General features: G+C 44.5%; 1 protein-coding gene across 7 annotated transcripts in view; it reads left to right on the forward strand.

Moving 5' to 3' along the window:
- Arhgef3 (Rho guanine nucleotide exchange factor 3) overlaps positions 1–27,385 on the forward strand; it is a 289,545-nt gene that overhangs the window by 232,488 nt on the left and 29,672 nt on the right. For 6 of the 7 annotated variants that reach the window (XM_021181453.2, XM_029468792.1, XM_021181454.2 and 3 more), the window contains one exon: positions 15,335–15,442. In XM_021181453.2, coding sequence (XP_021037112.1) covers positions 15,335–15,442 — 108 coding nt within the window. Of the gene's footprint in view, positions 1–13,129; positions 14,372–15,334; positions 15,443–27,385 lie in introns of those variants that run through there. The other variant, XM_029468793.1, reaches the window with a different exon arrangement.

A 27,385-nucleotide genomic window follows, 5' to 3' on the forward strand; every position in this document is an offset into this window, starting at 1 on the left:
CCTGTACTGGGGCTTATAAAGTTTGCAAGTCCAATGGGCCTCTCTTTCCAGTGATGGCCGACTAGGCCATCTTCTGATACATATGCAGCTAGAGTCAAGAGCTCCGGGGTATTGGTTAGTTCATAATGTTGTTCCACCTATAGGGTGCCACAGCCGCTTCTATTTAGAGTCTTTGAGTAGAAGCTAGAGTGGTCAGTCTATGAAACGAAGTTACTCATTCTTCCTAGGCAATACCAAGTTGGTTTCCCAAATGGTCCAAATGGAACTGTTGTTGTTGTTAATACCAAGTGGTCCCAAATGGTTCAAATAGAAATTTTTTCTTGTTGTTGATGTTATAGTTATTATTGTTATTATATTATTACTACTACTATTTTTATTTAATAAAAGATTTTCTAAGCACACTGGCAAGCCTCACATCTTTCTTTGCAGGTAGGCAAAACATATCTGTGGTGTGATTTTATAGTTTTCTGCATGGGTTTTAAACAGGAGATGGTGTGTGAGTCTGAGTACAGATGCACCCTGGCCATTGAGGCAGCTCCCCGCTGGCATATGCATCATCCAAGACTCAGCCAGGGCAGACCACAGACAAAGGGAAACCGATGAGGGTGGATTTGATTGCTTTGAGCTCTTCCTGCTGTAGTCTAGCAGGACATCTTAATTACAAAAGGGTCCTTTGTTAGAAGTATAGGGGAAACTCCACAGTGTGGTGACTTTATTGGTAAAGAATTGAATAACTAAAAATATGACCTCTAGTGTTCTTTAGCTGTCAGTGAACAAGTTCTGAGACCTGACAGTGCCTATTGTTTCTCCCCACATTTACAAAGAAAGGAAAAAAGCATGCTTTCTATCTATTTGAGTGTGACCAGATCATTAGCAAAACTAACATAGTGATACTAATGGTTGTCAGTCTGTGATGGGGTGCTCAGTGAGGAACTTTGAAAGCCTGTGAATACCGTGTATTAGAAAGTAGTCCAGTGAGACCACTGATGCTGGAGGCTGTCTAACCCAGGTCTACCCTTAGAGGGTCACCTCATGTCTGCTGGAAGCACATGGGTACCTCTGGTCCCAGAGTGACAAGGCTAGCGAGTAGCAGGCTCAGCTTCTCTTCTTTTCATTCCTGCCTCAGGCTTCACCTCTCTTCTGCCCGTGAAGTCAGTTTTCCATCCAGGTTCCCCCTGGATTAGGAAACTAGAAGAACCCAGGCAGGTGAGTGACCTTGAGCTCTGTATTTGCTAGGCGATCCTGGGCAAACTCTAAAGCCCTTTAAGTCTTTGCTTGCTCTGTGAAATGGGACAATAAGTACCACTGACTCAAGGCATGACAGAAAGGGTCCTTTCTAACAAAGGACCCTTTGTATTAAGATGTCCTGCTAGACTACAGCAGACAGAAAGCCCTTGGATACAGACTGGCAGGGTATGGCCCTGTGTATGCCTTGCTGTTGTTATAAGAGGAAATGATGTGCCTTGGGAGGTCAGGGTGGGAGTGGCAGGAAAGGCTTTCAAGTCAGGTAGATTTGAATGTCAGCTCTGCTGATTAATTACTTGGTAAAACTTGGAGCAAGTGGTTTCCTTTCCCTGGACACCTGCTTCCTCTTCTATAAAACAGGCATTGCTGGCATTGCTGCCTGAGGTAGACAAGAGAGTGTGTGCTAGAGTCAAGCAGAGAGCAGCCTTGGCAGCAGGGCCCACTAAGGCTTCCAGGGCCAGCTACCTAAATGCTGAGGCAGAAGGAAGAAGAAGAAGGATCCGGTGCAGAATGAATCTTTACTCCATCCACGTGTCTCTTGCTACCTGCATTGGGGGTTGAAGGTGGGGGTGTCCTCTACCCCAGAAATACATACCATATTCAGCAAAACTGCCTTTGTTTCTTCTAGAAACTTATTGACACCTGTTGCCTCTAACTCCAAGGCTCCATCATTTTGTTTGACACAGCAATCTGTGACTAGTCTTCTTTTTTTTTTTTTTTTTTTTTTTTTTTTTTTTTGAGACAGGGTTTCTCTGTATAGCCTTGGCTGTCCTGGCACTCACTCTGTAGATTAGGCTGGCCTCGAACTCAGAAATCTGCCTGCCTCTGCCTCCCGAGTGCTGGGATTAAAGGCGTGTGCCACCACCGCCCCAGCTAGTCTTCCTATTTTTAAATCACATTATCCTTCAGTCTCTGGATTATCTTTTGTAATTTAAATGAGCTGAACTCTAGAGTTCACTCTCTCCCAGGCTCCTGTCTCCTTGCAGATACCTTCTTTTCCATATTCGCACATGTATGAATGCCAGTAGACCCTAAATAATGATTCTTTCCTTTGTATTAAAGTCTGGGGGCTAGAAAGAACACACAATCATGGTTCAATGTTGCAAATGTAGAGTTGAGAGAGCCAGGGTCTGAGGTGAGTTTCTGGGAAAATCTCTTGTTAGTGAACATTTAAAAAAAAAAAAATCCTGTCTTTAAAAAATATGCTGGCACCATGAGAAGTAGTCAAGCAAACAGCATTGTGTTCTGCGTGAGCGCGCACACCCATCCTAAGGAATAGCATTTGGAACTATTTATATACTTACTTGAGGGGTGTGGGATGACAGAGGACCATAGAAATCCATTGCACGTCACCACCCTCACACTTAACTGAGCAGCCTACTCTCTACCTTATTTATTCACATACCATTGCTCATTGGGTGACATGGTGTCACCCCAACATGAAGGTTTAAATTAATACACACACACACACACACACACACACACACACACACACACGTTTCCAGTTCACTGATTCTTCTCATGTCGTTGTTTGGTTGTTTTTTTCCACTTAGAATAACCAGATTTGGGTTTATCCTGTTCTCTCTTGGGAGCTGAATGTTCTAAAATGTTCTGTATTCCCTGGTTGGTAAAGTGTGGGGACTTGCTGCTGAGGGCACACGTGGGCCAGGCATCTGAAGGGATAAAACGTGCCACTGGGTACAGCTGGCACATGGCAGAAGCATCACAAGTATTTTATGTTTCTTTCTGGAAGTCACGTCCCTGAAAAGCTTCCTTGCTCAAAAATCATTGTCAAAGCTAAGAAGTAACTGGAAGGCAAAGGAGTGTATCTGCTCTCTCCTGCAGCCTGGGTCTCCTGCCCGATGACAATGCAGGTTTTATCTAGCAGCCAAAAGTGATCCCTGCCTTATCTTCAGCCTTATCTTCAGCCAGACTGCAGACCTGTCTGTCAGCTCAGCTCTGAGCGAGATGCATGTCATCATCCCAGATTCGGCTAGAACACTCTGTCCTACCCTTTGGGACACCAAGATGGAGATCTGCGCACGTGCCTCTTTTCATCTCTGTACTTCTATTTCATTTTCTGGGAAGCTAAGATAATGAATGCTGAACTTTGGGAGATGACAGGTAGATAGAGAGGTGACACATGTGAGTCCGTAGTGTCCTTACTGAAGCAAAAGGCACCATGTCTGTGTGAGAAACGTTCTACTTGATATATCTGATGGAATAAATAGCCAGAGTACCTATGGTTGCCTAATCCCAGACAGTCCTGGCGCCTGGTAAGACTGCGTACCAGCTCCTGTAGAGCATAATTCAGCAGAGTGTTAGCAGGGCCTATCTCGTACAGACCTCAAGACCAGAGTACTGGCTCCCCCAACCCTACTCTGGTTGATGTCTTAGGATTTCACCACTGTTTTTTGTCCTCCAGCATAGCCTTGAATCCTGCCAAGCCTCTCCCAGTTTTCCTCTAGCCAGCCAGAGTTTTACTAAACAGATGATAAAGCCAGGAATGAGGAAGGAGAAGCCAGGAATGAAGAATGAAAACATGCCAGTGGTCATGGCAGTGGAAGGTGAATTAGGAAGTGTCAGGGAATGGCAGTGGGCTGGCGAGCAGGTTGGAGGAGGAAGCAAGCAGGCTGCCCTTTGCACTTTGGAATAGGCTAGTGCTCTGGTCTCATCTGGGGGCTCCCACTGAGGTGGGCCTATGACACACACATTCCACAGAGTCTCACATGCTCCCCCACACAACTCTAGGAGGGTCATTGTACTTCACAGCTAGCAAACCAAGCCACAGGAGGTTACATTTTGGCTCGAGGTTCTAAAATAATAGTCTCTGGCCAGGAAGATGGGCTTATATTTATCCCAGTATACTTTGTAAAGAATTGCTACATTCTTTGATCAAACTAACAGGAACGTTGTTACCTTCTGCAGAGGCTTTTGTGAGTCTGTTCCTAAGCTCCCCTGGAGCCTACAAAATGTCTTAAAAGTAGCCTCGAGATTTGTACACACCAGTTTCCTCAACTCTAAAGCAAGGTTGGAAGGCCCAAGGCTTGCTTTTCTCCTACCCAGCCCAGAGGGGTTGGGGTGGAAGCCAGGATATCCCTTCCACAGTGATAAACAAGGACAGAACTTAGTCCCACCCACAAGTTCCAAGAAGTCAGCAGGAAGTAGCTGAGGAACTCCAAAGCCACAGGGGCCTTCCTTAGGGCCCAGTGGCCACGATCAGGCTATTAGCCATCTCTTAGGTGTCTCATGGGTTTCATCTAGCCGGTACTGTCCCCAGCTGTACCCCATTTTCCAGACCTAGAAATGGGAATAGCATGTGGGGCACGTTACTTAACATGTAACATTCCTGCCCAAAGTGCTCTTCCGGAGATTCACAGCCTGGGGGCACAGCCCTGCCGGCAGGCCCCGTATATTGTCAGAAGGTCTGACTCCTGAAGTGACACACAGCTCTAAGATTCTGGCCCTGTCTGCTTCAGTAGAGTAAAAAAGGTGCTGCTTGAAGTTGGGCAGGCAGATGTACAGCCAGGGACCACAGAGAGACCTAAATATTTGGCTTCCTCTTTCTCTGAAGGTCTGTAGAACCATGTCTGAGCATGACCAAGATGAGCTTCAGGCAATAGGGGCTGGCGCTGACTGAAAGGAACTTGCAGGGGTGTGGGTGTGTGTTTCTCCTTCTGCCTAGGGTTAAGTAATAGTAACATCCTGTGTAAGAGAATTTGAATGTGGTTTTCAGCTAAACTCCAATATTTTAGGGCTATTTATTAGATGTGTTTAATCTCGGGCCAATTTAGCCAGTAGCAGACTAATAAAATAACAAATGTGGGCTTGCTGCCAGGACAAATGTTGACTTACCCTTCCAATGTTGACTAAAATGAATAACTTTGAAAGTAATTGAGGAGGGAGGCCTTAGCCAGCGCTCCAGTCTGAAACAGTGGCTCTGTTTCATTTTACTGGCACTCCTGAGAGATTGTGTGCATAACCTGGGCTGCTGCCTGTTCCAGCTCTCTGAGGGGCCCATATTTTACTGAGTTATTTTCCAAAGTTCTTTTCTTTCTTTCTTTTTTTTTAACCCCTCCCCACCTCAAACCCATAAACCTCCATTCAGGGGAAAAAAAAAAAAGAACGTCTTCATGGCAGGCAAGTAGGATTCTTTAGTTTTTCAAAATGGGGTCCAAACTTCAAGAAAATGAGAAATAAGGCAATAATTTACGCTGGGGGGAGGTATATGACTCTACTGTAGTGCAGTAGTGGAAAGGCTGGTGAAGGAACGAACACCCTTGTTTGAAGCCAGGCTATATAGTGAGAAACCCTTTCTCAAAAATAGTAATTTTAATAATTTGTTGAGATTCTTTCTTCAGAAACAAAAGAGCACGCCCGGGACATTACCCCCTTGGAATTTGTTATGGAATGAATTGTTTCTCTAGGGTACACTAAGTATCACCCCTCCTCACTGGCCCCAGCCAGGGCTTCTTCATTTTGCTGTTGAGTTTAATGAAATTTGAGAGGGCCACAATTACTTTGCCAGCATTGTCGTAACCAGTGAGTTCATTTCTGTTCTTTCTATTGTTTTGTTTTTGTTTGTTCTGTTGCACTGTATGGGAAGCTGTTTGGGATTGGGATTCGGATGTGTCTGAGTTCAGCCAGCTGTCTTGATGTCTCTCTGTTAACCCAAGACTTTCCTATAAAAGCAGATGCCTCTCAGACTGACGCTAGCTTAGGAACTATAAGTGCCAGTGGACCTTTGGAGCTCTCTGGTTCATGCAAAGTGCTTGATACACAAAGAACCAATGTCCTTTCTTTAATCTTAGCAACCTTGTGCTGTGTTTTAGTGCTGTTTTTTGCTTGCTTGGTATTGGGTGTCGAATCTGGATCTCATGCATGTCGAAAGCGTGTTCCACCACTGAGGTATACCTCAAGCCCCGGTATGACTTCTCTGTCATCTACTCTCGAATGTTACCAGGACCCAAGGTGGGACTGCTCTTCTGCACCTTTGTCCAGCTGTGTGACAGGCTGTGTGCATGAGCCTGAGCTAATGTGGTGTGTTCCCTGGATATTATGTCTGCTGGCTCTCCTTGTTCTCCCATTAGGCAAAACAAAACAAACAAACCCTAGATTTTTTTTGTTCTCCTCTGAAAGAAGGAAATCGAAGTGTTTTCCTCCTAGCACCTGATGTGAAAGAAAGAATTGAGCCATTTCTTACATGGGAAATGCTCCCTGCATGCCTGCATGCCCAGTGCAGGACTGGGTCAGACTCACAGCTAGCACAAACAAACAAGGGCATGATCCTCTCTGTGTGGAGATCAGCTACTCCACAACGACTCCACAGCACAAGCTTCCTGGTGTCTTTCTGAGGTTTTGTCTCCAAAGCCCCAAATCCCTGTTGAAATCATGGATCAACATCTGCAAAGGAAAAATTAGGATTCCGAGCAGAGTTTGAAGAGCGCTTGCTCGTCTTGTGGGTTCAAAACCGGTAATTCTGAAACCCGTGTCACTTGCTTAATCAATGAAGCCAGGTTTCCGCTGGAATTTGGGCTTCATTATTTGCCTTTCATCTTCTGGTGACAGATGACACCCATCTAATTAACTATGTGCCAAGGGAAAGAGAGCAGGGAAAAGAATAATAGTGGAAATTTTGGAATTAAGAGTGATCATTTCATTACTGTCCTTTTGTTTCCAACAAAGGAAGGTAGAGTTGGCAGCCAGCTCTAAGGAGCCATCTTCTCTTGTCGTCCAGCCTCACTCCTCTGTTGCTCAAACCATTCTAAGAAGGCCTCCTTTTGTGATCTGTGTGTCCTGTCTAACTGCCTGTCACTCTGCCCTGCACGTTGACCCCCTCACCTGCCCCCTTCCCTTCCAGCTACAGCTGACACTGGCTCTTGGGGCTCCTTCAGGATCTACCTTTGTGTTTCCCTTTGCAGCTGGGAGACACTCCTGGAGAGGTAACACCTATGCACTTCAGTGAAGCTCACTTTGCACCCACTAGGTAAACAAATGCTCCCTCCAACAAAAGCATCAGTTATGACCTGTCACGGAGGGAAAACATGGGCACCTTCTTTCCTAGCTCCTGTGGCAAAGACCCATAACCCGAGTGGTGGAAGCACCTGTGCACTGTGGCTCCCAGTAACTGATACCAAGGTGTCCTCTGAGCCTGCCCAGGACTGCTCCCCTGCCTCTTCTGCTTTCTGTTGTTTGCTTGGAATTAAGAGGAGTCATTGGTGTTGTCTGGCTTTGTGGATGCACGAGTCCAGTCTTTACCTCTCTGTCATCCTATGTCCAGATCTTTGTGTTTCTGTCCAAATCTTCTCTTCAGATAAGGACACGTATGACTGGACTCCAACTAGCTTGATCTCATCCTTTTGATTTAATCATAAAGATCTTAGTTCCCAATAAGGTTACAGTCACAGACACTGGGTTTAGAGCTTGCGTGTATATTTTCATAGATAGCTGGGCTGAAAACATGTCTGTATATTTTTTTGAGGGGTTACCATAGCCACATGTCTAAGCTGACATCATTAGTTATCAGACTCAACAACATCATGTCCCCTTTGATATAATGTGCAAAAAAAAAAAAAAAGAAAGAAAGAAAGGAAAGAAAAAAGTAGACTCCTTGGATGCGATCTCACCAGAATACAAATAGCAAACTTCCTAAAACTCATCAGTAAGGAGCATCACATCAGTCTACACTGAGAGACAGTCTGTATATGAGGACCAGTGTTCTTTCAATGTATCAGCTAGAAAGCTACAGTATTTTACTGTCAAATTATGAGAGAGCATTGTGTGTATGTGTTGCCAGGGGTGGGGGAATTGTCACTGATTGGGAGAACCATGACAGATAAAGCAGTGAAATATAATATGGCATTTCAAATTGGATCCTAGTGGGAAATGGGGTAAAGTCCCAGGGACTCCCCTAACATTTAAGGTCACGGTGTTGGGCCAATGCTAGCTTCTCGGTTTTGATAAACATTCTCTGGTTGTGTAAGGTCTGCGCTTTAGAGGAAGTGTGGTAAAAGGTATAGGAAACACTCTGGACTATTTTTAAAACTTGTCTGTGAGTCTAAAATTACATCAGCATCAACTTTTTGAAAAATGATAGACATATATGGAGTGGTAAGTTCACCGTCTCGTGAAGGCAAAGGTGGAAAGGGGATCATAAGGGACATACCTGTTTGCAAGTCCCGTTCCAGACACTATGCATTGAGCACTTGCTAGTCACAGAGCCTGTGCCCTGTGTGCCATCATTATCTGTGCTGTAGAGTGGCAGAGCAGAGGTGCATCACCCCGTGTATGGTCCATATTTCCTCTGCTGTCAGAGATGTGACCTCAACTGGGTGTTTGTGATCCTCAGGCCTCTGTGCACTCATCTGCAAGGTGAGGATATGATGTGAGCTCTGTTCTGAAGATGCCATGAGCATAGCATGTAAAGATCTGAGGCCAGTGCCTGCCACAAGATTCCAAGGTCCTAATAAAAGACAGCTGGTCTCCCCAGAATTCTCCAGAGTCATTGTGAGGCTCTTTCCCCATTTTCCCCTTGAAGAAATTGTGGATAACATGCATAGCACGACACAGGAAGTAGGAGGACCAGACCAAGAGAAATGACAGATTGATCTGTAAAATGCAGCTCCTTCGCAAGCACTTTGTTCAAAAAAGCATTAACCCAAGAGGGAAGACTACTAGTAGTTCTTGGAAGGACAAGCTATGCAGCAGATTGTCCCTGTCCACCAAGGGGCTGTTTGAATTAAAGCTTAGGGTTTTGCAGGGGGCAGAGGCGGTGCAAGTGTTGGTAAGGGCTGAATGAAAACAACTGATGGTCAGGAAAGGTGTTGGCAACAGCAGGTGTGGCCTAGAGGTCTTGAAAAGTGAGTCTTGAATGTCAACTGTGAACACTTTGGGGCTCTAAGAAGAGGGTGGTAGAGGGCTATTGCAGAGTAATGGACTTTACATTGATTTGATTGGCAGAAGCACTTAAGAGTGGGAACTAGAAGGCCTTAGCTTCCTCCTTCCTAGAAGAGTGGAAATGAAAAGAGAAGCTTGAGTTGGGAGGGAGCCATGGGGAAAGCAAAGCATGCTTTCAAATCAAGACAAATAGGGCAGGGTCTGAGGACTCCTGTCCGTCCAGGACAGTCTGATCCTCAAGGCATCCTTTTTCTGTAAGCTTCTATAGTAAATCAGTTTGCCTCCACTGGATCATTTTATGAAGTTTAGTGGTTCGGAGCTTGTGTGTGAAAGCATTAATAAAAGCCAAAGCAACAACAACAACAACAAAACAACAGAAGTCTAGTAATATAAAAGTGTTCGGGGATCCTGGCGTCCGGGTGCCTCCCCAGCCTTGACTTTAATGACATGACATGGCTCTCCCAGCTTCCATTTTTCTAGTAGTCCACATCTCAGTTGAGAGTTCTGATGCTCAGTGGAGGATCTTTCTGCCCTATTTCTTCTGTTCGGATGATGGCTGCTTCTGGTCCCCCTCTATCACAGGGTTCTACTAACAAACTCAGGGTCTCATCTCTCTCCCCTTCTGCATCTGATGATACATTTTCATTTTTCAGAACGATTTTCTGTCCATTATAAAAAAATGTATTTTTTTAAAAGATAATTTTGTTCTGTGCCACCTGTAAGATTGCAGCCGAGTCTGTTCTTTGGACAGCTGTCGACCAGTGGTGCCCTCTGTTTTCTTCATCTCTCTTCCTTCTACCTCCTTTTATTGTGATGTGGATCTCAGGAATTGTGTCAGTTAAAAGGGTCTTTATTTGTACATCAGAGGAAGCTGGTATTAGTTTAGATGGATTTATTTAGGAAGTAAAATGTAGTGAAACAGGGATCAGTCCTACAGAAAGGAAACTAACCATGTCCCCTGCTCGTCAGGGGAGAACCCTACGCGACCCCAGCTCCGGGGAGGAAATGCAACCAAGCTTGTGCCATGCCAGGAGCCCCAGGGGGAGGTACCATGCCCGAGGGTGCCATCTTAAGGTTTATCACTTACAGAAGCTGAGCTGAGGTTGAGGACCACTGAGAACCATGTGACTAGACAGCAGCCAGCTCTGGCGCACTTCCTGTGAAGCTCACATTAAAAATAATGTATTTTTAATAGTTGAGAAATAATATTTTTTTGACATGAAATTGTATGACATTTGAATTTATGTGCTCATCGATGATAGGTTTAGTGGTCCATGCTCACATTGATTAACTTATGTATTATTTATGTCTGAAGATGAGAGGATGAGTGTGTTAGAGGTTGGGTGCTCTAGAGAGTCTAAACTCCTTACTTTCTGCTCTTTTACAGAAAAAGTTAGCCAGCCACCAGGTAGGACATGGCTCGGAGGTCACCCTGCTTCAAATTATAGTGCCTTCCTCCATTTTTTTTTCTATCCAGTGGAATCATTTTAAGCAAGTCAATCAGTTGAGATCTCAGTTTCTTCATCTATCAGATGGGCATAAGAGGAGTTAACTTAAAAACATATTGAGATAAATAAACTAGTGGGTTTTATGTGTTGACCTCTGAAATAAGAACCTGTAGACAAGCTGGATATAATGGCACACATCTTTAATCCCAGTGTTTGGGAGGCAGATATAGGCCGGTCTTTGTGAGTTCAAGGCCAAACTGGTCTACATTGTGAGTTCCAGGTCACCAAGAGCTACATAATAAGACCCTGTTTTGGAAAACAAAACAAAACAAAACAAAACAAGAACCTGTAACCAGTATTAACATGTTATCATTTATTTATGCAAATCAGTTACCATGAGTTATAAGTTAGTGTTTAACAGGAGGATGGTGAAAAGCCACTTTCAAGTGTTAGAGGGTGGACTAGAGGTGACTGAAAGGCTCCCCACTCAAACATCCAAGTGTTTGAAAGTTGTTATTGGCTTGTTTGTTTGTGTATGTGCCCTATCAGCTCATGGGCAAAGGCATCCCCTGGCATGCACAGTTTACACCTCTGTCTTGCCTTGCCCTGCAGTGATATGGTCTCAGATACTATGCATTCTCAGCCACTCCTGCAGAGTGGTGGGGGCTCAGTAAAGGTGCAATCTCAAGGCAGCTGCAGACACGATGCACACTCCTCCTTTTGCACCCAGCCCCACTCTGAAACAGGAAAGGCAGAGACAAGGAAGGGTTCCCTGCAGGTCTATTTTGGTGAAACTGATTTGAAGAAAGAAAAAGGAGAAACTGTGCTACGTTGTGTTGATGTCGTAGGCAGCTTTGTACACGATACAGTCTGCTTTGCTTTTTACCTCAGGGGAGGAATAATCAGGAGACAGGAAAGGCACTGTGCCTCCCTAGAAGAGAAATATAAAAAACACGTTAAGAAAAACTTATGTTAAAAATACAATCATGCCGGGTGTGGTGGCGCACGCTGTTAATCCCAGCACTTGGGAGGCAGAGGCAGGCAGATTTTTGAGTTCGAGGACAGGCTGGTATACAGATTGAGTTCCAGAACAGCCAGGGCTACACAGAGAAACCCTGTCTCGAAAAAACAAACAAACAAAAAAATACAATCACACCGAGTTTTCTGTTCTGTTTGGTTTGCAGTTAGCTTGTGAGATTCTTTAAACTGTTGAATAAATTCCTTTATGGAAAAATATGACCTCTGTGGCCATCTTCATTATCTTTCCTCCCCTCCCCTCCCGTCCCCCCTCTTTTACTTCTTTTTTCCCCCTTTCCTTTCCTCTAAATAGGAAAAAAAATTGTAAAAGTCAAGACTAATTCATGATAGAAATTTGCATCAAATTTGATATAAGCAGAACTTTTTCTACTGATAAAGGGTGTCTCTTTCATGCTCCCATCAAGTACAATAAATATAAAATGAATTTTTAAAAATAACTACATTGGCAAGTAGGGGAGTTGAAGACCAAGCTCAGAGATTAACAGTCCTTGCCACTATTGCAGATACCCAGGTTTGATCCCAACATCCACACTGGAGCTCACAACTGTCTGTAACTCCAGTTCCAAGGGCATCTGGTACCTTCTTCTGGCCTCCAAGGGCACCAGACACACTCATGACACACACTTGTATGATGCAGGCAAATATTTATACACATTAAAAAGGGTTACATAAGTAAATATTTCATATATGTGTGTGTATGTATATTTTAAGAACACACACTTTGGGACCTGAGAGCCTGGTGACATAGCCATATCACCACTGAGAATTAATGGCAAGAAGATCAGGTCTTGGAGATCAGCCTCCACCACATAGTTCTAGGTGGGCCTGGACTGTACAAATACCCACAACAACAGCAACAGCAACAAAATCATTTTGGAATCAGCAATTAGACTAGTGTATTTGTAACTTGTAATAAACACTCTACAAGCAGTTCTAATTAGTGTAACAAAACAATAAAGCCTAGAAAAGACTAAACAGAACTGTTGTATTCAAACTTGCTGCCCCTCCCCCCACTGGTCTAGTAGTAGCGCTGTGTTAGACCAGACAAGCTCTCTGCAGGTTAAGTTCTCTCATCTTCCAATGACAAACCCGAAAAGACCCTCGGTATTGCATTTGCTAGTTAGTTCTCAGTAATGCTATTTACTTAGAATCTTAGAAATATTTTCTCGGAGGGCTGTTTAGACAATAGTAAGATATAGCTGGAGACAGAGTGAATAAATGGAAAAGAACAATTAATTAGGCCAAGAATTATTTTAAATTTCTTATTCTCACAGAAGCCCTCAAGGATAGCTCCATAATTCATACTTCACTCGTGAGGTCAGACATAAGGCTTCCCCCCTTAGATCCTGTTCTGGGGCTTACACCTGCCTGCATTGCCAGCACTAAATCACAGCAGGATGGCTTCTAGTTTATTCCTCTTTGCTTAGCAATGTTAGATCACCAGAGAGCAGCCTGCTGTTAACTCACTTGGGGGCCATGCCTCCGAGAAGGAGTTCTAAAAAGGATTCCATGTATTAGCAGTGTGCTGGGCTAGTGTTGCATTGCCGATGTATCCTATAACTATATTAGGATGTAGATAACACACATCTGAGTGGGCCATCTAAACGGAGCAGCAAAGTCAGCCCGTTGACACATGACACACAAGGACTAGATCCTCCTGAAGCCTGCCAAGTGTGCAGCATTATTCCCTGCCCTGCTTTAAAATCAAGACACCCCAGCTGCTGCTCACTCTTCAACCTCCCCATTCTGATACAGCTTTAAATGTGGGAATGAGACTCAGCCTCTCTGGCCTCTGAGGTGCATGCAGGATTATTGAGACCAAGTTCTTTCCCCTGGGATTTTTCTCGTGTGCTGCAATGCGGTTTATACCACCAAAGGAAGCGAGATCGCAACCTGGCATTTCTAGACTAAAGCAGAAGCCATTTGGAGGAATTCAGGGGATACTTAAGAGGCTGTGTGTGCACACATGCGTGGACGCAGCATGCTGAGGATGCAGAAACGGATGATGTAAAAAGGGAGAATCTTAAGATCATCCTTTGGGCACAGATGCTCAGGAGCCCAGGCACCGGGCAGGGAGCATCCTGAAGGACATCATTGCCTGGAAGCAGATGGCTTTTGGACTTTTCTCTTCAGCACCTTATCCTTTGTAGTGGCAGCCTTCATTTTAGGATCTTTGTCTGCTGCATTTTAAAACCTAGCCTTCCTTGTGTTCCTAGTGCTGCCTTCTGTCTGCTCAGCATAGCTCACTGAGAAGGTCCCTGGCTTCTGGATCCATTCTGTCTTAGAAAAGCAACTGATTGCTTTGCAAACCACACAGCTTACTCTTTGATAGCATGGAACTGTTTTTGAACTTCTTTAAGTTTAATTTTTTTTCTACTTAAAATGTCAGCAAAGTTGATAGAGTCTCAAGAGAGGACTTCTGATTTCTGAGGCTAGCAAGGGCATCGGGCGACATGACAACTTCCCGGCTGAACTCCAGATTCATGAAGGATTTCTCCAGGCATCTGCTGTGTTTAGAATGGCCTGCAGGAACCCCTTGAAGGATGAGAAATTCTGAGTCAAACTTTGAAAGCAATGGCTGAAAAGGAAAGATGAACACCTTGGGGTAGGGGTCGGGCGAGCTGCATTAGGAAATGATTGACGTCTGCTGCAATTGGCTGACTTGGCATTTTCCATCACAATTTGAGGTCTTCATGTGCTGTCCAGCATCTACTGCAGGTCAGATGGAGCATAGGAAAGCAAGGGTAACTGTCCTCTTTGTCTTGTAAAATGTTTGCTCTGTCTTTTCCCTCTTTCTCCCAGCCTGTTTTATTTGTATTATTCTTGTTAACATTTATTGGAATAAGAAGTCTCCCTCTCCCCTCTCAGCCAGTTCCGGAGTAACTTACAGATTTGCAATCGATGTTTTCTGTGGAGGTGACTTTGAAAATGTGTGGCTATAAATAGTATAGACACCAAAAACCCATGATACAAATTTCTCCCTGTACATTTCCTCTTGCCATTAGATATTTTATGAATTTTAATACATGCCTCTCTGTTATTATAGGTTCAAAGATGCTTTCTTATGATCCTAGAAATAAAACTTCTTTAAAAATGTTTGGAGCTGGTCAGATGTCCCAGCAGGCTTGCCACCAGGACTGACAACCTGAGTCTGATCCCTGGGACCCATATGGTGGAAGAAGAGGAACCAACTACAGAATGTTGTCCTCTGACTCCCCCTCTATACACACAGACACATGAATGCTTTTTAAATTTGAGGAATTAAAAGCAATCTTTGTAACTTTAGAAAAATGAATGGATAAAGCATACACAAAAATGGCTCTGGCAAGGTGACAGGAAGGATTTTTTTTTAAAAAATGAAACCAGAAACAACAAAAGACACGCCAGTGTCTGGCAAGGTCACTGGCTGGGAACTCTCTACAGCAATGGGAAGAAGGGTTCTATTAGAAGCTTTGACTGATTGGGGGGGGGAAGGGGGGAGGGTGGGATCCCTACCTTTCTGTCACCCACTGCTTCAGTGTGCCTCCTCCGTCTTTTCTCTTTCATGGCTCCCCAGCCAGATCACCTGTGCAGATCCTGGGGCACTGTTCACGGTCTACAGATCACCCTGTCGCCTGCAAGTCTCGGAGCAGGATGGATGTGATGTTGTGGCAGACATCTGCAGGATTGGTCTTGACACTGTCCTCGTTCTTTTTTCTTTTATACAGGAACCTAGTAACAAAAGGGTCAAGCCCCTTTCCAGAGTCACATCGCTAGCAAACCTCATTCCACCTGTGAAGACCACACCATTAAAGCGCTTCAGCCAGACCTTGCAGGTAAGGGAACGTGGGCTTGGGCTTGGGCTTGCAGAGAGCTATGTTGTGCTCATGCACCTAGAATCTCTGTGGGTCTCCGGTGGAGCTGAATTACCGCTTGCTACTGTAGAAGAGTGCACAGGTGAAGGGGAATATAAGGACGAGAAATGTGTGCACGCCATAACCCTGGGTCAGGCAGGGTCAGGGCCACTTCTGATAGTTCATAGTTGTATGTCTATGTCATGGGTCCCATCCAGAGTGTATCCTTACTGGTTTTGTGCAGCAATTTCTCTGAACTTCTGAATTACCAGTTTGTGATATGAGCTGGATAATAGTAGAACCTGGTGGTTTTGGCCAGAGTTAGAAAGCTAAAGGGTTAGGGGGAGGAGGAAACCTGCCTCCTCCCTGCCCATGGCTCATGAGCTGAAGACGGTATCAACTTCAAGTGTTTGCGGGGTGGCGGGGGGGAGCGGATGAAAAGAATGGTATTTCTTATATGTGAAAACCACATGGAATTCTAACTTCACTTCACCTTACAGGCGTAAGGAGCTTGGTTGAAATACAGCCATGCCAGTCTGATTACAAAAAAGTTTGTTGGCCTCAGGGTTAGAACAAAATACCCAAAGTATCTTGGTTCTGATTTTAGTTGTCCATTGAAGACTGCCAGTCGAGGGCAGGTGACTTAACATTTCTAAGTCTCGCTTTATTCCTCAGAGGTAAATGTATCCTAGAGACACCTTTTGTGGCTCACAAGGAACCACAGCTCCTTTGTAGAATTGTAAATTCTACAGGGCCTTTAGTTATTACTAGCTATGTTGTGGATATTGTCTGCAGTAGTAGTTTTTAGTTAACAAGTGCGTGTGGTTGTTTTTAAACTCTATGATATTTTATTTGGAGGGAGGCATGTGTATGCAGAGCTGCTTACCTAGGTGGAGGTCCAAGGACTGCTTACAAGGAATCAGCCCTCTCCTTCCACCATGCAGACCCAAGGATATCTCCATCTCTGGTCGTCGGGCTTGGGGGCAAGTAGCATTTCATCGGACCTACTCTTCATCTCGTCCTGCAGCTCGCCTTTTAAAGTGAAGGTTGAGATCCACTCACAGCCTCGAAACCAAGTCATAAAAATACTGTTTTAGACTGAACCCCACAAAAGGCATACAACAAGGGCCTCACCCCCAACATAGCTGAGTGAGTCAGGAATCTGCCATGTCTCATTTGTCTCGAATACTTAGCAATGCTTTTATCTTGACCTTAAATGTTTAAGAAAATTGTAGACCGCCGGGCGGTGGTGGCGCACGCCTTTAATCCCAGCACTTGGGAGGCAGAGGCAAGGCGGATTTCTGAGTTCGAGGCCAGCCTGGTCTACAAAGTGAGTTCCAGGACAGCCAGGGCTATACAGAGAAACCCTGTCTCGAAAAACCAATAAATAAAAAAATAAATAAATAAATAAATAAATAAATAAATAAATAAGAATAATAATTAAAAAAATTGTAGACCAGAAAGCTGTTGTCAGTGAAGATTTCTCCTTGATTCTTTTTTTCTCAAAGGAAAAGATGAGTTAAACACGAAGTTTAAACAGGAGTTTATGTAGTAAAGCAAAGTATTCATGGCAGAGAGAGGTTGGAGAGGCTGAGCTAGAGACATGCCTCCTGCTGACCATCAGAGCTGGAGGATGCTATGAGGTTCTCCTAGACCCCTTTGCATCCCTGCTTCCCTACTGTCTGAGTGGATGCGCCACAACCCTGTGATGTCATCCATTCCCACTGCTCACCCCCTTTGCTTCCAGCCCCTCTGTTACCTCTGCTGTTACTCATGAAAGGTTTACCACCCAGTTAGCCCCGGGTTTGGTTCTGTATGCTCAGTCCTTGGGACTATGGGCTCCTGGTTATACTTTGACCTCTCGGTAGGAAGAACAAAGGAACACAATAAAATTCTGTGGGGGTAGTCAGCCTGCAGAGCTGGTTGGTGGAGAAGGATGTGTTTGCATACTGTGTCCCTTGTGGCCAGGGTCTCAACCCTCTGGACGACTTCACTGCAGGCTTTTCCTGGGAGACTCATTATCACCTGAGTCCTGCACATCTGGTCTTTTGCTGAGTTCTGCTTTTTGAAAAGTCTTTAGACTGTCGACTGCATTTGACTCTTTCCTTTCTTTCCAGTCTAATGACCACGGTTCAAGTTCACTGTGAACTCTTTCTTCCCTTGATGATAGGACCGTTCTCTGATGGCCTCTCTCCCTGTTGTCTCTCCTAGGATGGCCCACCCTGTGCCAGGGTGGTTTCCACTTGTTCACTGGGCTTCTCTAGCATTCAGGGTGCTTTTTTCAGGATAGAGTTGCCTTCTGGTGGATTTAGGGCAGGGCTGTGCTTTCTTTGCAAAATGACAGTAACACGTTTGATTAGAATAGCTAGCCAGCTTTCACCTGCAAGTGTCCCCGACTCTACAGTTGTTCTTGGAGCGCTGGGTCCCTTTACTTACTAACAATGCCTTGCCTGGCTTGTAGACCTTTGAGTTTGTATTTCTGAGAACACTGTGTTCTCCCCAGGAACCTACCCTGATTGCATACCTTTACCATTTTTCTTTAGATTTCCCAAGCCATCTTTATTCTGTTTTCTGGCTCCTAGGGGCCCTGCACAGGAAACACTGCAGAAAACAGATGATTCTCTTAGAAATTTGCATTGACCTAAGAACTGGGGAGGAGAGAAATGAGTTAAGGCATGTCTGAAAATTTAGCAGACTGAGACCAAGCGAAGATGAGAGTCAGACCCAAGGGAGAACCTGCCATGTGGAGATTGCCTTCTAAACCTTCAAAGATATCTTTCTTTTGCGACATAAATTTTCTACTGAACTTTTGTGACTGTCATGATAAATTGTTAACCCTAGGCTGTGTGTGGGGGACAGAAATAGAAAAGTTATTCATAATGCTTCTACACAAAGACTCAGAGAACTTGAGCAATGTGTTATTATTTGAAGGGATGAGATTAGTGCATAGAAATACATCTCTGAGCTCAGATTTGTACACAGCATGCTCAGGTAAGATCTGTGAGAGTGGTGACCACCATCCTGCACCTGGCTGTCTCTCTGGAGTCCACCCTGGGACGTGCAATATAAGCCTCTCGGCAGTTGTTTAACAAACTAACTTTCTGCTTCTTGCCTCCCGACCCCATTGCTTTCCCTACCAACTAGAAAGGGAAAAGGAACGGGGAACCTGAAGGGGAGGTGCCAGCTTCCAAGGCTGCCCAGGAACCAGTTTCATAAGCCTTCGAGGTTCCTTTAGGTCTCCATGCCATTTCTATTGATGGAGAAGCAAGACAAGGGGCTACTGCTAAGGGCCCAACCCTCCTGGCCCTCAGCACATACTCACCCTATATACCTGTGTGTGTAATTTCTCTTCTATTTCAAAAATCATTTGAGCACGAGGCAAGTTGGCTTATTTGTTTGCCTTCTATTTCTTTATTTCACTTTTATTTTTATAATAATGAAGATTAAACGTAGGGTCTTGTGTATACAAGGCAAGTGCTTCCCCACCAAATGCTTTGCTTTGGTTTTAATAAAATTTTATTACTTTTTATTTGGGCGTGGGGTACCCCTGCCATTGTGTGCTTGGAGAGGTCCAAGGAGAGCTTATGCAGGTCATTTTACCATGTAGGTCCTGATGACTGAACTCAGGTTATCAAGCTCGGTGGGTGACAAGTGCCTTTAGCCACTGAGCCATCTGGTCTGTGTGTGTGTGTCCCTCTCTATTGTTAGTGAGACAGGGCTTCACTGTGTAGCTCTTGTTAGCCTAAGACTGTCTATGTATCGAGGTCATCTTCCTGCCCCTGCTTCCGAAGGACAGGGATGAAAGGCATGTGCCACCATACCTGACCCCTTTTTATATTTTTTAAATTTGGGAACAGGATCTTTACTAAGTTGCCTAAGTGGGCCTTGAACTCTCTCTGCAACCCAGGCAGTCTTAAGTTTTTGATTCCCTTGTCTCAGCCTCCTGAGTAACTGGGCTACCAAAACTGTGCCACCAGACCCAGCAAGCATCTTGGTTTTCTGGTACACTACTCTTATTTCATTGGCTCCTGCACTTTAGAGACATATGGATCCTTTTGGATATCCAGTTTCATCTCTAGGTTGTGTTCCTTTAGTGACAGGCCAGGCAGTGACTTAGACCCAAACACAAGGCTTCCATCAATACTTAGTGGTTCCCACTCTGGCTTCCTGTGAGACCATAGTTAGCGGAGGAGGACACAAGGGCATGCTGGGCTGGCAGCCTCTTGCAGAAAGATTAAAAAGCCATTTACAAATGTGAGTGGTCTTTGAGGCAACACACTGGCGGGTTTGTTTTCTCTTGCCTCCCAGCACCCATATGGGCTGGAAAGTTGGGTCTCAGCACAAAGGCAGCATTTACGGTGTCGACTGCATGATACTCTGTCAGTTCCTTACCAGAACGGTTTAGCACAGGGCTGCTGGTAAACTAAAGCACAGATGTCTAGATCCCCCAAGGCCCATAAATTCCCTCTTCAGTACGCCTGAGAGGGAAACCTGGCCCAGCTCTGAAAGGGGCCGGAGTGTGCACCTTTCATGTGGAACAGGGAATACCAGCTCCCTTGGGCCAGCTACATGCTGAGCTCTGCCTCTCTGTGCACAGCTGCACATGAATCCTGGACACATTTGTGCCAAGTCCAGCGAGGACAGAGTTCATTGCCTTGTGTTGTCCTTCATTGGCTTTGGAGAGGAACATCTTTCTTTCTGTTTCTAAAGTGTGCGTTTTTGTGGGAAAGTACAGAAAAAGAGAAAGGAAAAACTGAATGTGTTAGGCTTCCATTCCAAAACAACCTTTGTAACATTGTAACATTTCTCCTCAGAATGACTTTGGATATTAGTGTATACTTTATATACCCTGAGCCTAACCTAAGGTAGCAATCTGTCTAGTCACACTTGTGTGAACTGTTCAATTTGGGGTGCAAGTGAGTGTTCAATGTCTCTTGGCCTCACATGGGGGCAATCACACTTTCATTAAAGTCAAGATCTCTGTTTATTTCCATTAATAGTTTTAGTTTAGGTCCCCATCCCCACCCCCTGTTTTTATGTTGTTTTGAATCAAGGTCTCCTGTAGCCCAGGCTGGCCTTGAACTTGCTATGTAGCCGAGGAGAACCTTGATCTTTCTGCCTCTTCTTCCTCAGTGCCAAGATTTCCGTCATGTACCATTATCCCAAGTTAATAGGGATTGAGAATCAGATCTGAGGCCTCATGCATGCTAAGCAAGTGTTCTAACCCCAGGCTTGAGAAGGAACGAGAACTGCAGCACCATCTATCTACACCTGAGACATAAGTAGGAAGTTCCCATGGGTATATGGACTTAAGGGGCCATGTCTGACAACTATGGTTTCTTTTCATAAATTTGCTGTGAATGGCAAAAGTTTTGGGTCCCTGGTTACTTTGCATATATGAAGGTGAGCGTCCGGCACACGATGGGACAGCTGAGAAGTTCCCAGTGCCTCCTGTCAAGAGGGACTCCTCATCCTAGCCTGTACTTTTTTGTAGAGTTATAAGTGACCTTTATAAATGATCAACTTGTAATTGTCTGCAGTGTTGCAGCCCCTATTCCAAGTGCCTAACATCCATGGCCTCCAATCACCTCCCCCAGAACTCTACAGGGTGATTCAGGGTCATCTATAGAGCAAAGAACCCCAAGCTTTAAACCTGGGCCCAGGGTCACACAGTCAGCAAGTGCTGCAAGAAGACCTGATGGCTGTGCTGAGTACCACTTCTGTGGTTAGGTTTCTAAAAAAAAGGCAAAACACTGGTCATAATACCGCCAGTGGTTTGCCAGGAGCTAAAAATAGCCACCAGACTTTGGGTCTGAAGCATCCTGCATTCAGCTGGCCCTTATTTTGTTCACCGCAGTGGGAAGAGGCATTATTTCCAGCTGGTGGAATACTTTGTCATGGACATTATCGTTTAAGAGCCATTCATGGAGCTGGATTAAGATGGTGGGTGGCTGCCCCAAGCCACTGTTTTAGATTGGTTTTTTTATGACTAGTGCTGAACACATCGGTAATGGTTTTTCCACACCTGTATCAAATACTGTCTTCAACTTTTCATTCATTCCACTAAGGATTTCTTTGAGCTCCAGGAGGGCTTTCCCTTGTTTGGGGTCTTAGGTGTTTGGCACGTATTGATTCTAAAGTGTTTGGATACCCTTCCACTGTGTTTTCAATGGCCATTCATTCATGAACCTTGCGTGTCAAGATGTGTTGGTGCAGTTTCTCTTAAAGTCGGTGTTCATGGCCATGGCTACTTGTCAATCAATTTGGTTTTCTTAGTTATCTCTTTGTTATATGAAGTCTGGAAGATAAATGTAGAGAATTATGAAGTTGAAGATAAAACCCTACCATCCAAGGGTAGACCCCTGTTACCATTTTGTGTATTTTAAATGGAGATCTCTCTTCTCTTTACTTGGCTCTGTGTGTAATTTTCTACTTACCCTTAAGCTAAAAAAAAAACCAAAAAACAAAAAACAAAAAAAAAAAAAACCTGTTATTTTATTTTTTTACTGTTTTTTTTTATTTTTTTTTATTATTATTATTTTTTTTATTTTTAAGCCATATGCTGTTTTTGTTTTGTGATAAGACTTTACTCCCTGTTGCTGAGCACCCTTTGGCCATATCCAGGTTTGTTTGTTCTGGAGCCGGGGCTACAAAATGTAAAGTCTGATGCATGCAAGGCAAGCTCTGTACCACCAGCTCTGCACCCAGCTGCTTATTTCCAGATACTGGGCTTTTATAAATAGCAGCGCTATGCTGATGGATTTCTCTCTCCTGCTGGTTATTTTAGTGAAGTTCTTCCAAGAAGCTACTTAGTCTTAAGTCACTCTGAGATGTTACTGCTGTTGTCTGTGGATGAAAGCATCCAAGTATTTCCCCTTTATTTGTGACTTCACTTGCCCTTAAGGCTACCCATGATCAACTATGATTTAAAAAAAAAATTGTAAATGAAAACTGCCAAGAATGAACAACTTATATATTAACAATAATTTTGTTGTATGGATTAGCTGTGTGTACCTGTGACCAGGTGTCTGACAAACACAAGGGAGGAATGATGTGTTCTGGATCGAGGTTTCTACAGTTGCTTGGCCCCATGAATTTGAGCAGAGTGTCATGGCGGCAAGAGCACATGATGGAGGATGGGTGTCTGCATCCTCATGGACCATGAGACAAAAGGGGAAATACCTGTGTCCTGTTGGTCCTCTCCTTTCTCTCTTCCATTCTGGGGTTGCAGGAAGTCCAAGGGATGGCACACGCTCTCCACCTTCATGTCTGGTCTTTCTCTCTCATTTAATCTTTGCTGGAAACACACCCAGAATTGTGTCTCAATCTACTAGGTATTAAGGTAATAAGAAAATCAGCCTTCATAGTTATAATGTATTGCTATAACTCTTCTTTTATTAATTATTGTTAATCCTTTAATATGCCTGATGTATGAAGTAAACTTTATCATAGGTATGTATGTATAGACAAAATAGAGTTTATATTAGGATCAATAATACTGTGGATTCACACTTGCACCAGGGGCTCTTGGGACATACTATCAATCATTGCCAGTCCCATGGATAGGCAGAGACTGATGGGTATAACAAGTGTTATTGGTAGTATTAATGGTCTAGCAATAGTAGATAGGTTTCTACTGCTGTGATAAAGCACCATGACCAAAGCAACATGGGGAGGAGAAGAAAGGGTCTTACAGGCTACAATGCATCATCAGGGGACGCAAACACAGGGAGTTAAGGCGGTGTCTTAGTTAGGGTTTTACTGCTGTGAACAGACCAAGACCAAGGCAACTCTTATAAGGACAACATTTAATTAGGGCTGGCTTACGGATTCAGAGGTTCATTCAGTCCATTATCATCAAGGCAAGAACATGGCAACATCCAGGCAGGCATGGGACAGGAAGAGCTGAGAGTTCTGCATCTTTATCTGAAGGCTGTTAGCAGGATACTGGCTTCCAGGCAGCTAGGACTAGGGTATTAAAGCCCACTCCCACAGTGACACACCTGTTCCAACAAGGCCACACCTCCAAATAGTGCCACCCCTGGGACAAGCACGTTCAAACCATCCCAGGCAGAAACCTGGCAGCAAGAACTGAAGCAGAGACCACGGAGAAACGCTTCTTAATGGCTTGCTTCTCATGACCTGCTCAGCATACTTTCTTTCATAATTCACGACCACTTGTCCATGGGTGGCACTGCCCACAGTACTACCCCTACTATCAATCATTAAACAAGAAAAGGACCCCCACAGACTTGCGGGCCCACAGATTCTCAATCAAACTTCCCCTTTCCCAGAGGACTCTAATTTACATCAAGTTAACATAAAAATTAGGCAGCCCAGGTACCAGCCATCTCCTGCCAACTGTGTATTAAGCATCTGGCTAAGCTACCTCCAACCCCCACTTCAGCTTTGTGAGGTTCTAAGTATTGTCAAAATATGAGACTACTGAAAGCCAGAGACATGAGTTTTCCTAGCCACATGGATTGACTTAGAGCCACATCAGCTCTGGGAGTAAAGCCTTTGTTTCCAACTCAAGTCTGTGTTTTGGAGATGAACCACTGTGCACACAGCTCCTATTCCTATCCCTAGCCTTACCTTGTGCCAGTCACTCAGTCCTCTGGTTCCTGACTTTCTCCTGACCCATTCCTTTTAGAAGATTAGTACAAAGGTCCGATGTGATAGAGCCACTCTGTGGGAAAGTGCTGCTCCTCATTTTCAGCAGTCTGAATGGAGCCTTTGGGAGACTTCTTCGGGATACTTACTGTCCAGGAGTCTTTAGCAACTACATTCTGAAACTATTTGCTTTAACCCACCGCTGCAGCCACAGTGGATCACATTTCTTTTTCCGGTTCCATCCTAGCTTCCAAACTGTTTACTGTTGAACCATCTGCTCCCAGATAGCTCCGTAGTCAGGATAGTGGAGAGACTGTGCCTGGCCCTAGCTCTGTATTGGAACATGTTATCTTTGGCTATGGAGACCTTCTGTTTTTTACGAAAGGACAGAGCAAGCACCCCCACTGACAGGCAGCATTAACAAATCAACTCTGTCCCACAGTGTCTACCTGCTGAGCCTACATTTCCTCTGACATAAGTAAATGGATCTGTTTCCTACCCAACAGACAATCTGCTTTCCACCTGCAACGTCTTTCCTATATTCCAGCTTGGATATAAACATGAGTAGCCATTTTCAAAATCTGCGTTTGTCTGTCTCCCACATGGCTATTGTTATTTTAGCTGCCAACAGTTAACAAGCTTTGGGTTTCTACTTATTTTCAGGGCTCACTTTCCTCATGGAAACTCTGGCTTATTCTGGGACAGTTTTCATTGCTATCCTCAAATCCTCCCACCCCAGCAGGTCTATGTACTTGTTTCTGTGGTTATGTGGTCTCATCCAAGGTTGAGGCTGTCACTTTGAAATGGACCAGTGTTTCTCACCTAAGGGGACATCGGTAGTGTCTCAAGATGTTTTGAGCACAGATGGGTTGGGGATGCTACTTGTATGTTGTGGTTAGAAACCAATGATGTTGTTAAGTGTTCAACAATGCACAGGACAGCTCTGCATAATAAAAAACTTGTCTACTTCAGAACTGAGTGGCCACAAGAGTGAGAAACTGTTATGCCTATCTGTAAAATGGGTGCAAGACTCCTACTTCTCAGGTTTTGAAGAATTCTAAAGATTGTCTCTCAGTGCGGGCATAGAACAACTCTCTCCTTTCCCTGACATTCACTTTTTACAGTGCCCAAGTTGTGCCCTCACAGGTGTGAAATGCTGAGAAATCTACCAGTGAGTGAAGCAGACCTTCTAGATGTTTATCATTGTGGTTTCCATATGAAGTATCACTTGGTTCTAGTACCCGGTCCCCAGCTGGTATTATAGAACCTTTGGGAGGTGGCACTTGCTGGAGATAGTAGAGCAGGTCTTGAGGGTTTTGTAGTTTGTCCCAGCTTCTTGTCTATGTTCTGCTTGGTGACTGTGGACTCAGTGTGAGCCAGCAGCTGCCCTCACGTTCTGGCAGCCACACCTGTTCTGCCGTGAATAGATTATAAATTCTAAAACTGTAAATAAAAATAAATCCATGAGCCGGGTGTGGTGGCGCATGCCTTTAATCCTAGCAGAGGCAGGCGGATTTCTGAGTTTGAGGCCAGCCTGGTCTACAAAGTGAGTTCCAGGACAGCCAGGGCTATACAGAGAAACCCTGTCTCGAAAAACAAAACAAACAAACAAACAAACAAACAAGTCCAAAATAAAGCCCTTCCTCCTGTAAGTTTCTTCTTGTCAGGTTTTTGGCCACAGAAATGAGAAAAATAAATGGATTTGTCTTCTGTTATGAAGAAACAGGGAATCAGAAAGAAGACAGCAAGATCATGAAGGGCAACAAGGTTGCAAGGCAACCATCCAAGTACAGAAAAATAAAGGGTGTGGTGGCGGGGACCTCAGAAGCCTTGTGGCATTTGTCCTTTGGGATTCTTGTAGCAGGAGTCACTTCTTCCCCCAACTCAGACCTCCTGGGTATAACTGCCATTTATGTCGCTAACCAGGCCAGGTGTCATTCCTGGTTTGTGGCTGGCACCATGATGAACACCTGCCGGTGTCTGAAGTTCAGGGACTAGCAGCGGCCACCCCTTCCTAGGGCCAGACAGCTGTGGACCACACACCTGACTCTGTTCCATTACAGACAGACCCAGGCTCTAAATCTGGAGTTTGGTTGGTCACCAATCAATCATTATTCCTAAAACTGAGCCCGGTGCATTTTCTTTCCTTAAGCCAGTGTCTTTCCTAGGAGGCAGGGCACAGGTCTGCTCTCTCATTGAAACCTTGGGACAACCTGTGAGCTCCTGGGACTAATGTGTATTTTGGATCCTGTCTGGACAAGTGTCTTAGCACCTCCCCATCGAACCCCAGTCTCAGTAAATGGAAACAGACCCTCATTCTATGGGGGTGCTGTGCAAAACGGAAGATGATATCCAAAGGGCTGAGGATCAGTGCGTGAAGGGCCCTTAAGATAATTCCCGTGACACCCTGAGGTTGGCAGTCACTAAGAAAGCCCACAGGAGGAGTCCTATGAGAGAGCTCCTGTAGGGTAGGTGTTCACCTCTTATTTTCCCCAAGTAGCAATGACAGAAATCTCCAATGAACCTAGCAGGTCTTAATAAATGCATAGAAATATGTTCATTATTTCTTATATCCACACATGATACTAGAATGCATGTTGTGCACTGATTTTTGCCTGTGAGATGACAATGAGATCCCATCTACCAGGATGAGAGTGAAGGCATGAGCTACTTTGTTTCTATCTGGGAGAGGTACCCGCCGGCAGAATAGCCTGTTTGAAGGACAATTTGGGGCTGGTGAGATGGCTCAGTGGGTAAGAGCACTGACTGCTCTTCCAGAGGTCCTGAGTTCAAATCCCAGTAACTACGTGGTGGCTTACAACCATCCTTCATGAGATCTGATCCCCTCTTCTGGTGTGTGTCTGAAGACAGCTACAGTGTACTTATTTATAATAGCAAATACATCTTTGGGCCAGAGCAAGCAGAGGTCCTGAGTTCAATTCCCAGCAACCACATGATGGCTCACAACCATCTGTACAGCTAAAGTGTACTCATATATATACATTAAATAAATAAAATCTTTTTTTTAAAAGAAGGACAATTTAGTAACTCATTTTAGCATTGAGTATTAATGTGCATCTTATCAAAGATGAGATCCTGGAACCCCCAGCAATTCAAATAAGATGCAATAAAAATAAATAAGGTTTGATAGTCTTTAGACTAAGGGAATCCGCCTTCATAAATATCAGCCCAGGCACACAAAGGGCGTTCCCTCGGGTACTTCTTATAACCGTGAGCTGTCAGAAATGATCCTGCTGTTCATCAGGAGGGCAATGAGTAAGGATGGGCCCGGCCTAGACATCAGGGTCCCAC

The sequence above is a fragment of the Mus caroli genome, chromosome 14 (assembly GCF_900094665.2).
Source record: "Mus caroli chromosome 14, CAROLI_EIJ_v1.1, whole genome shotgun sequence".
Taxonomy (NCBI): domain Eukaryota; kingdom Metazoa; phylum Chordata; class Mammalia; order Rodentia; family Muridae; genus Mus; species Mus caroli.